The 16,519-nt window shown below is 55.6% G+C and overlaps 6 protein-coding genes across 6 annotated transcripts; 3 read left to right on the top strand and 3 right to left on the bottom strand.

The window, feature by feature from the left end:
- Positions 1-212: 212 nt before the first annotated feature.
- INS49_007372 (uncharacterized protein) lies at positions 213-2,768 on the top strand (the record flags this gene model as incomplete). The annotated part of the gene is made up of 1 exon (XM_043168137.1): positions 213-2,768. One exon carries the CDS (start codon positions 213-215, stop codon positions 2,766-2,768), a length of 2,556 nt encoding a protein of 851 aa, XP_043029281.1.
- Positions 2,769-3,031: 263 nt separating this feature from the next.
- On the bottom strand, positions 3,032-4,073 carry INS49_007371 (uncharacterized protein; the record flags this gene model as incomplete). The annotated part of the gene is made up of 2 exons (XM_043168136.1): positions 3,032-3,638; positions 3,703-4,073. 2 exons carry the CDS (start codon positions 4,071-4,073, stop codon positions 3,032-3,034), a joined length of 978 nt encoding a protein of 325 aa, XP_043029280.1.
- A 484-nt stretch (positions 4,074-4,557) lies between these two features.
- INS49_007370 (uncharacterized protein) lies at positions 4,558-5,290 on the top strand (the record flags this gene model as incomplete). Its single annotated transcript, XM_043168135.1, has 3 exons — positions 4,558-4,912; positions 4,988-5,114; positions 5,170-5,290. The coding sequence occupies 3 exons, from the start codon at positions 4,558-4,560 to the stop codon at positions 5,288-5,290; spliced, it is 603 nt and encodes a 200-aa protein (XP_043029279.1).
- A 473-nt stretch (positions 5,291-5,763) lies between these two features.
- Positions 5,764-9,985, bottom strand: INS49_007369 (uncharacterized protein; the record flags this gene model as incomplete). The annotated part of the gene is made up of 6 exons (XM_043168134.1): positions 5,764-6,465; positions 6,554-6,958; positions 7,370-7,413; positions 8,051-8,290; positions 8,477-8,899; positions 9,526-9,985. 6 exons carry the CDS (start codon positions 9,983-9,985, stop codon positions 5,764-5,766), a joined length of 2,274 nt encoding a protein of 757 aa, XP_043029278.1.
- A 1,297-nt stretch (positions 9,986-11,282) lies between these two features.
- Positions 11,283-13,199, top strand: INS49_007368 (uncharacterized protein; the record flags this gene model as incomplete). The annotated part of the gene is made up of 4 exons (XM_043168133.1): positions 11,283-11,526; positions 11,590-12,258; positions 12,315-12,647; positions 13,168-13,199. The coding sequence occupies 4 exons, from the start codon at positions 11,283-11,285 to the stop codon at positions 13,197-13,199; spliced, it is 1,278 nt and encodes a 425-aa protein (XP_043029277.1).
- Positions 13,200-14,589: 1,390 nt separating this feature from the next.
- INS49_007367 (uncharacterized protein) lies at positions 14,590-16,221 on the bottom strand (the record flags this gene model as incomplete). Its single annotated transcript, XM_043168132.1, has 1 exon — positions 14,590-16,221. One exon carries the CDS (start codon positions 16,219-16,221, stop codon positions 14,590-14,592), a length of 1,632 nt encoding a protein of 543 aa, XP_043029276.1.
- Between the last annotated feature and the right edge of the window lie 298 nt (positions 16,222-16,519).

Genomic DNA, 16,519 nt, shown 5'->3' with positions numbered 1-16,519 from the left:
CCTGGGCGTGGTTGCCCTGCAAAAGCATGTTGCAGTGAGGGGAAGGAGGTTGAGTTGGGGAAGCAAGCAGGTGCTCCAAGGAATTGGAAAGTTGGTCAATTGAGACCAGACGACACTCTCCTCACCCTCACCGAATGCTGCTGTTTCTCGGCCTGCAAGACCTCAATGTCATGACGGCTTCACGGCAATGAACTGTCACAGACCCGCCCCGGATGATCGCGACTCGCTCGGTGGGGCGCGGCCGCTCTGCCCTCCACAAGTCAAGCCAGCTCCACCCACGGCTGCTCTACCCGTTCGCACTGCACAGCAGGCTGCTCATGCTCAACAACAATAACATCAATATCAACTGTTGCCGCCACCACAACGCCCCAGTCGGCCGTCTCTTTCAAACCAGGCACGCGCACACCGGCGCTCCCTTCGGCTGGACTAATATCAATCAGAGCGAGGAGCCCCCGAGCCCTCCAGACCCCAAGGAATTTACGAGGCCACCAAGCCAGCCTCATGAGAGGGTTCGCCTCACACGCAGGCCAACACCGCCCGGATCTATAATTGGGCCTGGCCCTCTGCTGCCGAGAGCAGACTCTGTCCGCACCGGCTCATTTCTTCACTACCATGCCGCTGTCAAGGCCCTTCTCCACGCCCTCAGGCGGGGAGATACCTTCAAGCTGTACCTCTGTCTCGTGAGCCTGGTACGAGGCCATAAGACAGAGACTGAAAGCCGTGCCTTCATCGAGGCGGTGGCTAGTATCCCTGCGACAACCTTCTCGGAAATCCTGAGGAATTTCGACCCCAAAAAAGTCGCGGAAGAAATCGATACTGCCCCTGACTTGAACATCTCATACGGTGCGGCGGTCCGCACACCTCTGGGCGAGCTGGTCAATAAATGGGGTATCAAGATCCTCTACGTCCGCATCCTCCGCCGATTGCTTCACATCCAACTTGCTCGACGGAAAGCCGGCCTTGTCCCACTCATGAACGACTACCCCATCCTGATGAGGTGTGCTGGTGCTACTTCCAACCACCGAGTTGCCAAGGATATTTGGTATTCTATGGTGGATGACAGGCGTGCCAATTTCAGAACCTCCGAGGCCTACAGCGAATTCATCAAGGCCAAGTATCTAGCCGAGAAGATGTACGCAAACAACGACCTGTCTAGGTTTAGAGTGCGGCCCCTGGATATGCATCGCGTCAGTTTGCTTCTACCAGGGAGGGTCCGCTTGAGGCTTAGGTACATGGCCGCGCGCATAACGGACCGTCGAAAACACCGCTTCGGAAGTGACATTCACGAACGCTTCTTTGATCAACCCATGACCAGAATTTTTCGCATGCGCAGGCCCTTGATGAAGTTGCAACGCACAACGATGCTACGCGGCTTTCAAAATGCCAACGAAGATCTAATATGCGCCCTATTGAAGGTGAATGGTCGGGCCGCCCGCCAGTTCGCGAGCAACTCTCTGCTGATGCACAACTGGGGAATAATCATCACAATTGACAAAGAGACCGGTGGGATAACAATTGGAGGAGGTATCACTCATCCCCCCGACTCGCCCAGGGCACCCACAGCGGCGTTGCTCGATGCAATAGTTCACTGTTATTGCTGTATGGGGGAGGTCACCCTGGCTGTGAAACTACTCGATTTCGTGTCGCAGCGCTTCGACATCCCCGTTCCGGACCATGTCTGGTCTGATCTGATTGAATACACCCGCGTCATGGAGTCGAAACCAGCCGCGAACGAGTGGGCCATCGCAGGATTTCCGCTCAAGGGCGCCAGGCCAAACCAGGTGTTGGAAGTGTGGAGTCTGTGCACCCAGGCACCACATAGCTTTCGGCCAGGTGCGAGAGACTACTACAACCTGATCAAGTCCCTCGTCCGGAAGACCCAGCCGATGCTGAAGCCCGTCGAAGCCCTCAGGCAAATCAAGCCGCTATACGACGATGCTGTCGACGCGTGTGAGCAGGCCTGGTGTGAGCTGATGCAAACCACGCAGCAGGACGTGCCCAACCACCTTGCCTTTCGCCGCTACAAGGCCCTCGAAGCGAGGAGGAACCACATGTGGTACATGTTCCACTACAGTAGCTACCTGATACTCAAGGGAGTCCGACCGGGCATCATTAATGATGAGACCGCCGTCCGAGAGATACCGAAGCTGGTTGGCGAATTTTGGCAGTTTCTTCCGCGGAAGGTCTCCTATTCTATCGCGACCGGCGACGTGGAATTCTCTTCCGAAGCCGTGCGCGAGAGGGACGTGGTAGAAGTCGAGCAGATCGTGGAGAAGCCGCGGCAGGCGCACGAATATCGGTCGGCGGCTGCCAAAGGGGATGGGCAAGCCCACGTCTTGCGGCAGGATCGGAGAGATGGCTATTCCGAGGACAAGGGCGATCTTGTACCAGCGTCACCCGCAGCAGGGGAGGACCACGCCCCGGACTTTGACGAGCGGGTCGTGGGAGACGAACCTAGCCCAGGGCGTAGGATGCCGCGGTGGTGGGTGATAGAGAGGCGGGAGGCGGAGAAGCCGGCGTATAATTTCCGGCCGCCCTGGAACGCGCCATCGGGCCAGCCGTCGATGGAAACGATACGGCGCGACGGCGGCGAGTTCACGGGTTATTACGACGACCCACTGCGGCGGCACTTTGCGGCGTACAGGATGACTCGGACGACGAGAAGGGTGTTCGGGGTGCCTGTCGACCTGGAGCGGATCGAAGACGGGGAGGAGAACAAGAAGCGCCGCTCGAGAATGGTGGATGAGTTGCTGAGGATGCGGACATGATGTGTCGTGTGGCTGTACGAGATCGGGGTTTTTTATTTTTTGTATGTGCCCATACTTTTCTCTGGTTTCTGCTCTACGTTGTGCATGTACATTGGTCAAGACTTTTGTGCAATTAAATCGGGCAGGGCTGTATAGACCTAGACAAGGCTGGGAGCATCGATCACAAACTTGAAGTCCTTGAAAATGTATCTGTATTTGCATTTCTACTTCTATATCCAGAGCAGAAAGAGAATATGTCAGTCTATTGAGTCATGGTTGAGACGCTACACCTTCTCCAGCCTCAAGTCATTCATGAACATGTAGCGGCTGATGGTGATCCACCCCCAGCGGAACCACACCATCTGGCTGACGTGCGCACGCGTCATGGCCTCGCGCGCCGTGGCCCAGCCGCCGGCCCCGAAGCCGTGCAAGAAGACCAGCGCGGCGGGGCGCCTCCGGCCGTTCTTGTCCTTGCTGTTGATGCCCTTGTTTCCTCCTTGCCTCGTCCCCGCGCCCGCGCCGGAGCCCCGCCAGACGTCCAGCGCCGTGGCGCCCAGCGTCGCGAAGACGTCCATTATGCCGGCGTACTTGCGCGCCACGCCCACCGAGGTCAGGGTGTACATGTCGACGGGGCTGGCCCAGCCGGGCCGGTTGGCGGTCAGGGAGGCGACGAAGTGGCGGGCGCCGTGGTAGAGGGAGATGTGGTTCGGGTGGGAGGAGATGCCGCCGCTGTCGAAGGTTATGAGGACGTCTATCGTGGCCTTTGGGGGCTCGGAGATCGTGTCCTTGTTTGAAGGCGTGGTGGTTTTGTTGTTGGGCGCGAAGGCGTCGCGGAGGAGGGTGGAGATCTTTTCCGTCGACCATGTTGTTGTCATGGAGTCGGGGAAGTTCCTGGTCGGTGTGAGATGTGTTAGATAGCTCAATTAGCAGTATCCAAACAAGGGACACGACATACACATCATCATCAACCACGAAGACGTCCTCCCCTTTCCGCAGCCCCAGCACCATCCCGCTCTTTACCAGCTCCCTCTTGCGCGTCTCTCCCAGCCCGGCGGCGTCGCCGCTGCTCAGGCACAGGATCTTGACGTGGTTGCCCAGGTCCGGGCGCGTCAGGGCCAGCACGGTGGGCGCGAAGAACATGGCCTCGTCGTCCGGGTGGGCGATGAGCAGGCAGATGCGCCGGTTGCGAAGGGTCGGGAACCGCGCCGACGCGACGCCCACTGTGTACAGGTACAGCGTGGGGATGAGGAGGGCCACGAGGCCCACGGCCGTCAGGGCTGGATACATGATCAGCACGTGAGGGTTCGTGTTCACGTTCACGTTCATGGTTTACGGCGCATGTGTGGGAGTTGCCCACGGGTGCGGCGCTGTGACTCGGTCGGGTGGTGATATTGTTTGGGTTCTTGGTTTTGGAGCTCTGGCTCGGTCGCACAGCGGTGTGTGGACAGTCTTGACTGTTGGAAAGGGATCGGGTGGGTTGTGAACTGGCGGACGAATTGAGCTATTGTTGACTTTGTTGTTGCTGCTCCCCGGGCGAGTGGCTCGAAGGGTCACGCACCTTGTTGGCACGTCGAGGATCCCCTGCCGTTGCCAAGATGACGCCAATCCAGGGGCCGTCAGCCCTGTCGGAGGGGGGGGGGGCAGCTCGAGCTCCCACTCGACAGGGGTTCGAGCTTCTGGAAGCCCAGCCTCGGCTTCTGTCGAGACTCGCACGACAGCCACGCGACACTCTCGTATTTCCACCCAAAGCCTCCTCGGCCGACAAAACCTCCTTTCAAGATTGGCTACGAGGCCAACAGGATCACCGACAATGGTTCGCGAGCGCAAAGAGAAAAGGGCCAAGAACATCAAGCTCAAGCAGCCTGACCGGTCCGGCCCGACGGACAAGACGCTGCTCGACATGGCCAACGAGAGGAACCTCTTCAAGCAGGCCGCCGCCAAGGAGCGCAAGAACAAGCGCCAGAATGGGGAAGGGGCTGAGGACGATGATGATGACGACGAAGAGGAGGGCATACCTCCTGGTGCAGAGCGCATCCTCGAGACGCTGCTCTACACCGTGTCCCTGAGCATGCTGCACCTCACCCTCGACGTGCTGGTGCAGCAGCAATATGCCATCGAGATGGAGTGGTTCAAGATCATACAGAGGGCTCTCCAGGCACTCATGGGTATGCTCTCTCTTGCATTCCCTGTTCTGGCCCTCCTGATATCCTTGCTAACATGTCTTTCTTGCCTGAACACAGTCTTCACTGCCCTCGTCTACGCTCTTCATCCCCACCATGCCGCCACCACCGTCGTCCCCGGTCTGCCCCAGCGCTTCCAGAACCACACCCGACAGGCGATATTCCTCGCGATGGGAACGGCCGCCGGGTGCTACTTGATCCACATCACCAACAAATACAGCTATATTGCTGTCCTGAAGCAGGCCCCCGGCCCTTGGGTGTCTCTGGGTCTGGTCCATCATCGAGCTGAATCTTGGCCTGGCCGTGGCTAGTCTTGCCGCGTCGGGCTTCTTCTTCTGGCAAGGAGGATATACTATTCGGTGAGCCGGTGTCGAAATGGCCAGCGGCCCATTCGCGGACTCAGATCCTGTCATGTGTTTCTGATAGGGAGCATCTTTAACTACAATGTTCAGTGTGAGCGGCTGTAAGCCATTTTTCTTACCGGCAAACCACAACAGACAATGGCCTGTCTCCACAGGGGTTGTTCCTAAGCTTCCAGGTCGAGACCGAACACCAAGTAAGACGTCGAACGGAATGCAAAGTCTTTTCCATGTGGTCCAGGGGCATGTAGATGCAAGCAAGACACCCTCTATCGCGCAGCGATTATGGAAACCAAGGACGAAACAACCAAGGGACCAACGGACTTGGCACTGGACGGGGGTCATTGAGGACAATAACGTATTCCATTTGGACCTCGGACACCACGCTGTACCAAATCGCAAGCACAAGCGATCGAACATCAATTTATGTTCTATGCACCACCCGCTGGCTTTGAGAATACAAGCAGCCCATGTCGATCATGCCAACAGCTCCTTGATGGTCTTCTCATACCCCTCCGGTTTCCTGCCCAGTATCTCCTCCAGGTCCCCAGTTACCAGTGCGGCCTCGCCATCCTTTATACCCTCCCAAGCAGTCGCCCATGTCCTGCACTTCTCTTCGGACCCAAATACCTGCAGCACCTGCGGCAACTTGACGTAATCATCAACTCTCACGTGCCGAATTTTGAACGTCTTGCCAACCGTCTTCCCCAGAATCTCCACCGTCTCCGCCAAGCTGATCTCCCTGTCCCCTGAGAGAAGCACCTTGCCGTTCACAAGCCGCTGCGGGAACTGGCCGCCAACCCCGCAATACCGCGCGATCAGCCGTGCAGTCGCCTCGCCAAGCTCATCCCGCTTAACCCAGCTGACACCGCGGCCGCCACCGTCATGCGGGATCTGCACCTCTGAGCCGTCCGCCACGGCCTTGGGGTCCAAGAACGCTGTGTAAATGGGGTACGACTCCGAGTACAGGCCCTCACGGACAGACGTGTAAGTGAACCCAGGATCCTCCTTTGCGAGCGAGTCCAGGCGCGCCTCGCTGTCTAGATGCGCCTGCATCACGACCGCCTTGGAGTTCGCTTTGAGGGACTGGCCGGCCGCATCGCTGCCAAAACCCAGGCTGCTGTAGAAGATGTGCTTGACAGCAGCGCGCTTGGCGGCGTCTATTGCCGGGAGTTGCACCTTGAGTCTTGTCTCAGCACGACTGTTCTCCATATACACATCCTATCTCTAAGAGTAATTCATAAGAACTCAACTGAACTCAACTCACCTTCACCCGGTACTCGTGCACGTGGCTGGGGTACGACACCAGGAACAGCACGTCCAGCCCGCTGAAGGCGAGCTCCAGCTCCTGCGGCGACGACTCGTACGAAGCCTTGCGCACCCTCACGCCCGCGTCGCGGTACTCCGCCTCCACCTTCTCGGGGTACCGGTTGATGAGCGTGACGTGGTCGTTGGGCACCAGCTTGAGCAGGTGCCTGTAGGTGCTGCCGCCCAGGGCGCCCGATGCTGGGAAGATGCCCACCTCCTTCATGCCCATGGTGGTGATGTTTGCCGGGGTGTGGCTGTGTGAGTTGTAGATGTGCGTGTAGCGGGTGATGCTGGGGATTATGGCGTGTTGTCGTTGCTCTGGTGGGCTGCTCATGCGGTCCGTCTTGCCCTCACTTATAATGACCTTTGGTGCTGATCGTGTTGGTTGTTGAATGATGATGATACTGTCAGTTTATATAGCCCCACTCAACAAGCCGTGACGTTATCAAGACTGCCGTATCCTTAGGTAAGGAGTTCCTCTTATAAATCCTGAAGCTATTCCCCACCCGCTTATGGGGACGTGTTGCAGCATTCCATCCAGGTTCCAGAATCTTGACGTTCGATGACGACAAGGGTGTTGGGAATAGCCGACCATTCCTTTTCTCCGACGTTAGATCTGCCCACACCCAGCCCGTCCACACCCACCTTTTTCTCCTTTCCCCCACGGCAGTCGGCTGGCAGTTTACAACTTTCTCGTGACTCGGTGCCTGCTCGCATGGCACATGTGAAAGCCAAGACATTCTAATGGTCTGCTTATTTTCGAGAGGTTCTGTACCTTACCCTTAAACGCCGAGTCAGGGTTGGTAATGGGGTTAACGCCTAAATCGTTACTCCTCTGGATTAGTCAGCCATTCGACGTCTTGTTCGGCAGACATGCCCGAGTCCTCTATTTCTCAGCATCGCCGAAAGACGCCATGGACAGACAAACAGGCGGCGATGGCTACGTGTTATCCAGTCACTTTTTTCCTTGCCACCTTTCTCTTCGTCTCTGCTATTAGAGCCCCATCGTAAGGCCCGGGTGAATTTACGGATCGAAGAGACGTGATAATTGGCTCAGATAATGTCCTAGGTGGTAAGTGGCTATTCCAACTCAAGTGAGACGTCTTAACACTGTCAGCTCAACGTTACTACTAGGTATGCAAAACGAACGCTTGTAATGTGAAGAATTTCCCATAGATGGGCTGCCAACCAGTGACCGCTAGTGGATCAGCAGCAGCCTTGTTCCAGGAAGCCTTGCTGGTTCACAGGACGAATAGAAATGTAGGTCCCGGAACAAGATTCATTCCTGAGTCTAACTCTGTGCACAACTGTAGGCATCACGAGTGCATATATAAATACGCTTCTGACGCCTTCTCCCCCCCCCCCCCCCCCCCATCATGCTACAGCAACGAGACACAATTCGCCAAAGCCCAGATTCCAGTTCAGCAAATACGCTAACAGGTGTTCATTGACCCACCCGAAGGACCCAGATACACGCAGCAAAGGCCTGCCTCCCTCTGGTCCTTTGGTGAAGCAAGCCACATCGCGTCCATGGCACACCTCTTCGTCGTCGCGCCCGAAAGGTAAAAGGTCAGCAGCACGCCGGAGCCCCAGTACCTGCAGCCCCAGCCGTCGACATCGCCGCATTGGGCACGGAGATTATCGAGGGCCCCCTTCCCACAGCCATCGCTTTCTTGGCCCCAGCCGTCCAGGTAGACTGCAAGTATTCAAAGTTAGCAATCACAGCACCGAGGAAGTAGTTCCGTGCAAGTGTCAGGGTGAATAGCCACGCTATGGCTATGACGTCTTAAAATCTGCAGCCTGATGTGGGAGAACCAAGGCACAGGCTGGACATGAGAGCCACTTCATAAAGGGGTTTAAACTGCATCTGATAGCTGCTTACTTGCATAGAAGCCCGTGCCGACCCAGCTGCTCGAGGTGAAGCAGAGCGATTGGCGCCCGTTGGACCAGCGCTGCTCGGTGCCGTCCGCATTGGGATTGATGGCCGTGGTCTTGTTTGAATCGCCGTTTAAGACTTCAGAGAATACGGCAGGAGTCAAGTCGAAGGTTGGTACGGCGGGACAATTGGTGGCGCTGGCCACGGCCGTGACAGTCGTGGTGTTCGTGTCCGTACCACGTTGAGGGGCCGCAAAGTCTCCGCGATAGCCGTTAGCCATCACGCTGGCGATGACGGAAGCAGCAGCTGAAGCGTCGGCAGCGTTGGCCAGGGCGTTGGCCACGGAGAGTGGAGTGGCATCCCCGGCGAGGCCGGTCATACACATGGATTCCGTCACGGTGACGGTCACGGCGGCAGGAGTGAAGTCGTCTGGCAACACGGTCGTTACGGCCATCACCGCAATGGCCAAGGGGGGAAAGACAGGAATGAAATTCATGTTTGTTTTCTTTGGGATGATGGATTGTTTGTGTTTGTGGCATGAAGAAAGTCTGTGTTATGGCTGAGTTGGATTGTCGAGAGTGCTTCTTGGAAGAATACTGCAATATAAATAGTAGTAATCGCAGTGGCAGACTGCGTTGCCAGGCCTCAATCAAGGAATGAGATGTCACCAATCCAGAGACTGGAAGTGAATGGATCCATTAACTGGAAGTACCATCAATCCAGTGACTGGAGTGCACCAAAGCACACCCAGATGATCAAGTTGGGCCTTTTTGATGGCTACCTGGAATTAATATAACCATTTAACAATAAATGATCTTCCTGTTACTTCGCTCATGTAAATATGCTTGCTCTTCACATTACTGGCCACTTGGTGCAAGGCTTTAAGCTTCCTTAGTAATTATCACTAATAAGCATGAGTAAACAGCCAGTCCCCAACTAGTCATTATTGGAATTAAAGGTTCAACCCATTAAACAATATATACACGTCTTCTCGGCATAAAAGGCCCCTCTAGCACTGAAGCCCGGCCTTTCCAGGGCCCCCCTCCCTTACTGACAGGCATACTCCTGCCAGATGGCAGTGCCCACTCCGCACGACGTTCCGTAGATGGTGAGAGGCAGGTCGACGCACGAGTGCGTCTTCTCGCCGTTGGTGGCAACGGCCGTGACCTGCGACGCAGCATCGCCCTTCTCGGCGCTGTCGGCGCACAGCAGCGACAGGCCCGTGACGCCCTCGAGCGCGAACTCGTGCCCGCACAGCGGGTTCGACGGGAACCCGCTGTTGTCGGCCTGCACGACCGCGGTGCGCGTCGCGTTCGTGTTGGGGTTGCACGCGTCGCCCATCGTCGTCCGGGTCGGCGTCCACGCGACGTGCTCGTGCCCGTGCGAGTAGGCCAGCCAGCCTAGCGTGATGGGGAAGGCGTTGGCGGCGGGCTCCGAGGTCTGGCGGACTGCGGTGGGGCTTGCTGTTGCGGTGGCGGCCAGGGCCAGGGCGGTGATGGCGATGTTGGTGTACATTGTGACGGTTGCTGGGTGTTGGTGTCGCTTGGGTTTGGTTTGATATTGCGAGTTCTTCGGGGACAAGTTTGTCTAGGTGTCTAGTTGCTCGATTGGGGTAGCACAGCGTTTATGCGACAGCGGCTAATTTGACAGGAAGTAATTAAACGAGATTAAGAGGCGGCAATGTTGATCGAGATGAGGTGTTCATGAAAATGCTTCTGGGGCTTTATGGAGAACGATTGAGCTGGAGTTATATCTAATTCCAGTAGCTATTAGTCTCATCCTTCAATCAACAGAGAAATCGGGCGAAGGATTGCTGGCTATCTTTAACGCAGCACGAGTGGCCATGTTCTGCTTTCCTTCCTTCGGTAAGTAACACTCCAAATACGAGTTTTATCAGCTGACTGTGGAGATAAAATTGCTTCGCCTCGCCACGCCAGACTCAGCTCTAGAGCTCGTACAGCGTAGAGCTCGTACAGCGGAATGCTCGCCGCGGCTGGGGTGACATCAGCCCCGACACAGTAACGCTCAGTCTCACTAAAGGTCTTTGAATTCGCGGTTGTCGAATCAAAAATTGATGTGGCGGCACCATTTACTCGTAATTCTGCCAGTGCCGCAAGCCGGTTCTTCACTTGCATAAGAAAGCTATGAAAATTGAAACCGTTTTTACTCTGGTCATCTGAATCAGATTTTGGTAGCTTTTATAGCAACACAACCCTCCCCTTCCCCCCTTCTTATGTGCTGGGAGACAGTAGTCCTGTCCCTCCGATGTGGTCTTCGAAATATCGTGGTCAATCTCCTGAACAAAACGGCAAGATTTTGCAACACCGTCATCTTGAGAACGCCTTTCTATGCAAAGTATGCTTTGCAGCACGTTCAGGTGTACATCGTGAAATCTGACATTGTAAACATTATAGAAGGTTCAAGTTATCCTGGTGTGTTGTCCATGTAAGCTTGGGCCTGTCGTGCTACCCGACCTGCAAGCCTCCATGTTTGGCCGTGTGGCGGGGTCCTTGCTGCCTGCCAGAGTTCGTTGATAGCTCCGTCGCCAATCCTACAGTCACTCCCTTTCCATTGCTGTTGATCATATTTTCATCTTTACAATAGACCATCCAAGAGCCTGAGACTACTACCGTTCAGGTCCTGAGATTGAAGATAATCATCAGTCATCCCCAATGTCCCTGACATTCATCGTTTGACTGATAGCTGGTCACCTATGGCATCTACGAGCCACTTGACATGGAATGAGTCCGGAGCGCTCTGTTCCGTGTGTAGGCATCTCGAAACTCATTGCCCTTTACCTGTGCAAGTGAACATGTACGTGATTGGGAAAGGCACGGGTGCCAATATCACCATCTCACAACCTGTATCCGAGTTCGACAAGTCGGCCGACCAAGGCTGCCCCATCTGCTGGGTTATAGCCAGCATCGGCCGCCTGGACGATGATCTGATCGATCCTGGGATGAGACTTTCTGTCTGGTTCGATGCCTACGGCAACTCGCGAGTATTGTGCGGCGGCCGATTACTTCATATATACATTCCCGAGGGCAACCCTTCACGTCAGTCCAGATACACGTCAGCGCATTTCTTGATTGTCAACACATCATGCTGAAATGTTCCAGGCGCTCCCGATCAGTGGACACCGGCACTTGGATCCATCCAGGTTAAAGCTGACATCTCTCCAACCGCATGGTCAGAGTCGGCGCAGAAATCCGTACAAGCTTGCATCCGGAGATGCACTCAGGATCATGACAGGTGCAAGCTTGGGGAAACCCTACTCCCCGCGCGAGTGCTTGAAGTCAGAAACGTCGGCGATGGGAAATTACGGCTCCTCGAGACGCAAAATAGCAGTTCCGGTCAGTACACAGCCCTCAGATACTGCTGGGACAGTGACCAACCGCTAAAAACAACCTCTACAAACATCAAAGACATGATGACGACCGGGGTGCAGCTCTCCGAATTACCACCGACACTCGTCGACGCAGTCCACGTCACTCGCTTACTGGGCATTCGGTACCTCTGGATCGATGCGCTCTGCATTGTCCAAGACAATGTTGAGGATTGGGAGAGGCAGTCTGAGCAGATGTCAACTATCTACGAGAAAGCGTACCTAGTAATTGCGGCGTCCTCGTCTTCTTCCGCGACGCAAGGCTTTTTGAACCACCAAAGAGAACAGCACCCGTACTACCTGAGGCTGCCCGATAGATATGGCACACAAGCAACCGTCGCAGCCCAGCTGATCCCTGAGTCCGGGATCCACACCCGCTCCCAAAAGACAGACCCCTGGACCAGTGAGCCTGGGCCTTCCAGGAGAAAGAAATCTCGACGCGGTGCCTGATCTTCTCAGTGGATGAGCTGCAGTGGGTGTGCAAGACGGAGAAAGATTGTGAGTGCCGCCTGCCCGCCGCGTCGAACTCCTACCATTCCATGCTGCGGGGCTACTGCGACGGCACGCATCAGGACCAAGTCGCCAGCACAGAGCTCACGCTTCGGGCCGGGCATGAGTGGTGCAAAGCAGTCAGCGACTATAGCCGCCGCCGGCTGACCCGCGCCGACGACAAGCTTCCAGGCATTCCGGGCATCGCCAGCAGATTTGCAGCCGGGATGGGGTTCCGGTATGTTGCCGGCCTCTGGGCGGAGGATATCATCCAGGGTCTCGCGTGGAGGCGGGACTCATCCAGTACGCTGCCACCTGCTCTACTTAGAGCTCCCCTTCCCGCTGATTATAGGGCACCTTCTTTCTCGTGGGCGTCGATCAACGATGGGGTGTCCCATGTCGCTTATCCATCGGATCGGGCACGGTACTGGATCTCATGCTGCTCGCTTTCTGATGTAGTGACCAAGGTCCCTGGGCGCAACCCTTTTGGGAAAGTGAGTGATGCCTGGGCAGCAATCCGAGCGCCGGTAGCCAAAGGCTTTATAGAGCTCGGCTCCAAGGCAAAGTTTCACTCAGACCACGGAGAAATAGAAATAGGCCTCCATCTGGATTCTGCTGTGGCCGAATTTAATAGCTACACTGCAGAGGACAACAAGGATGTGAGATCAGTGCGACGATGTAAATTCCCGCGACGCAAAGAGTTCCAGAGAGAACAATCCGGGGTGGGTGATGCGTCTAACTCACCTGTGGAATCCGGTGGAACCCAGGAAACAATGCAATCAAGCTTCCGTGAGGCGTCCGTATGGCTGCTACACCTGGGCAGATCAACTTGGGACGGAGGAGCTCATCCAGTGACCGCGGATATTTCTGATTTTTACCTCGTTCTGGGAAAATCACCGCGTGATCCACAGAAGTACGAGAGGATCGGGTGTTGTTTTGGATTTGATGGGCGGCCGCTTGCCGAGCACCACAGCAGGTTCACCACGCAAACGATTATCATCCTGTGAGACTGCAGCCAGTGCGCTTATCTGAACCTCAGAGTGAAGCGTAGTTGCACCTTGGCATACACCAACAGGTCTCAAAGTAGTAACTTGGACCAGTTCCCATTTTCTGAAGAAGAGCAAAACCAGAGGCCTGGAGGGAGAATGCCAATCCACATCAAACAAAACCACTCTCTAGTCGGCGAATCAAATAGCTTAATTCGTATAAACTCAAGTCTGTCTTTTATCACACAGTAAAAATTTTTCATATTATAATTCCCGGATCATAACGTATCAAATTGGAAGAATAAATGAATGTTAAAAATGAGTTTTCTTGGTGTGAAAAGTGGGCTGAATCAGCCCTGGAAAGCGGTGGGTTGAACTTGCACCACTACCTAGGTAGACTCACTAGAGTATTTGTGCCAGTACACTCGAACACAGACAGGGACGAAGATAGAATACTTTTTTCTTTGAGCTCCTCTGCTAAGCCCAAATCACAATGATTGTCCTCGTAGAACAAGAGAGCATGTAATTTGTAGACAATTACAGTCATCTTTGCTACGCACAACGGGAAACACTATAAAAGATGATTCTGCTCACATCTTGTCCTGAGATTTGACTTTCAACTCTCGCATTCAATTCGCCTCTAGGTGGAGGGCCAGGGCCGTTTCTCCATTCCACCCCGAGGTCTGCATTGCAACATATGCCCCATTGCTGTGTGGTAATAAGAGATCGGGTAATACCTGGGTTACACGCCAAAGGCATCGCTTGCATGGTCACCTAGACAACCTTGGAACACAAATCCTTCATCGCAACAGGAAACCAGTAAACCGTCGTCACACATCTTGACATTGAACACATCACAGACAGGGTCAAAATTGTATACACCATCAATCTCCAGTTTTCATATTCACACCGGGTAGCTCTAACCTCGGGCTCCATACGCATAGATGCGGGATATCAACCAAGCCAACGATGAAAAAAGACATTACTAATCTGTTGCATTCTAAAAAGCCATGTTGAATGTGCGTCGTGCACATAGGGGGTATCAGCCCAATCCCAGTTTCCGTTGAAAAAAGAAAAGGAAAAAAGTGTGAACACCGTATCCAGGGGGGAAAAAAGTTGACAGTTGAGAGAAGAGTCCCAGATTCCTCCCTTCGTCACAATGCTATGCCATGCCATTCCACGCTCATGGACTCATAAAAAAAAACCGAAAACGCTGACCTGGAGGACGCAACCAAATGGAGTGAGAGAATATAGAAAAATCACCGATGACCCTCGGCGCTGTTCCTCCTACTACTCCTCGCACTAGCATGTCCACTCCCGCTCGGCCCACCCAATGCACCCGGTAGTGGCCGGTGTCCGTCAAGTGTCTCATAGACCTCCTCGAAGTCCACTGGTGGAGTGGGGAAGTTGGGCTCATCCGAGTAGGCGGGCGGGCTAGGCGGGACGTCCTGGTAGATTGGGGGCGCCTCGTTGTCCCAAGAGATACCGATGCCGCCGCGCTCGGTGAGGACGGTGCCGAAGTGCATGCGCAGGATGCGGCCGACGCCGGTCTGGGTGACGAGGCTGGGCTTGCCGACGGGGGCGCACTCCTGCGAGACGACCATCTCGAGCATCAGCTGGTGGCCGACCTCGGTGCCGTCGCGGGCCTTGAGGTCGCAGCTGTACTTGGCGTGCTTGCTGAGGGCGTAGTCGAGCTCCAGCTCGACGCTCGAGTCGGTCGGGCCGGCGTAGTTTGACTTCCACCCGGAAAAGAGGGTCTTCTCGCCGATGGTGCGGGTTTCGGTGCGGGCCACGCCCCTCTTGCGCATCTGCTCCTGCTGCTCCTCGGTGGCGCCCTCGATCTTGGGCATGTGCTTCTCGCACGCCGGGGCGACGGTCTTCATGGTCTCCTCGAGGCGCCATGTGAGTTTCTTGAGCTTCCAGTACTCGATGGTGTTGGTGGCGGAGTTGACCTTTGCGATGCCGTCGAGGCGCATGGAGAGGGTGTTTGTGCCGATGGGGTGGATGACCTGCTGGTAGTGCACACTGGCCTTGACGTTGGTTGGGGGGAAGACGCGGACCGAGTGGTGAGGGAGCTCTGGCGGCGGGAGCGAGCGCTTGACGTCGAAGAGCTTCTCCAGCTTGATGGGGTGCTGGTTTGGCCCTGCGGGGATGGCCTCGGCCTTGAACTCGTAGGCGATGCTGGCGATGGGGTTATCCATGGTGGCTGGGAGGTGGCCGTCCAGCAGCACGGAGAAGGGAAATTGGTGAGTGCCTTGCTTGAGGGGCATGGCATGCGGCAAGAGGACCCATTCCTTGATCAGGGTGTGCTGGTTGGCGCAGTCGCCGCAATGCACAGTGAATGGCTTCTTCTGGGTGACGTGGATGTGCAGGGTGGCCTTGAAGCTCTCGATGTCGTAGGACTCGTCCTTGATCTCCAGGAACAGCTGGCCCGAAACGAGGGCACCGGAGCTGGTCTCGGCGTCGCCGTGGAATATTATCGGGGGCGACTCGATCTTCCAGGTGAGGCTCGCGTGGGGATTTGAGTGGACGTCCCTGCTCGAGCGACCGAGGTGCAGGGCGTGCAGGCCGGGGAACGATATCCTGTGGTGCTCCTTGTCCTTGTTGTGGTCGTGGTGTGTCTCCTTTGACCACAGCCGTGGCGTTTCTGTGGGCCGCCTGGAGACGGGTGCGGGTGTGTGCTCTCGTGAGCTGTCCATGTCGTCTTCTATTGAGGATGCGTACGTGGAGACGACCCTCTCCTGGCTCCTGGGCTCGCGGTCCGAGAGCCCGCTATTTGTCCTGTTTGGGGACTTTGTCCTGCTCCTGATTGTGTTCTTCTTGATTGCTGTGACCTGGTGCTCAAGGGTTGTGGTGGAGTTGCGGAAGAAGTTTGCTACGCGATGCGGCATCTTTTCTGGCGGGTGGTGGTGGGAAGCCACACCGGATGAATTCCCCCCTGCCGGTCCGGCGCGTATAAGTGGGATGCCCGATGCGGCAGTAGCCAGCGAGCCCAGTTATTGTCTGGTTGGGCTTGCACGTGTAGTGTGTGCTCAAAACTGTGCACTGCTTGATTCGCTCCGTGCAGTGCCTTCCTTGGTCCTTGTTGGTGGCGGTAGTAACAATAATAACAATAATGCTGGGTGACGTCTTGGTCGTCGATGACGAGATCAGGTCCAGAGGTGGGATGAAGAGGGAGATGGTGATGCA

This window comes from Diaporthe citri, assembly GCF_014595645.1.
Source record: "Diaporthe citri strain NFHF-8-4 chromosome Unknown scaffold_2, whole genome shotgun sequence".
Taxonomy (NCBI): Eukaryota; Fungi; Ascomycota; class Sordariomycetes; order Diaporthales; family Diaporthaceae; genus Diaporthe; species Diaporthe citri.
This window is presented reverse-complemented; position numbering and strand designations above follow the sequence as displayed.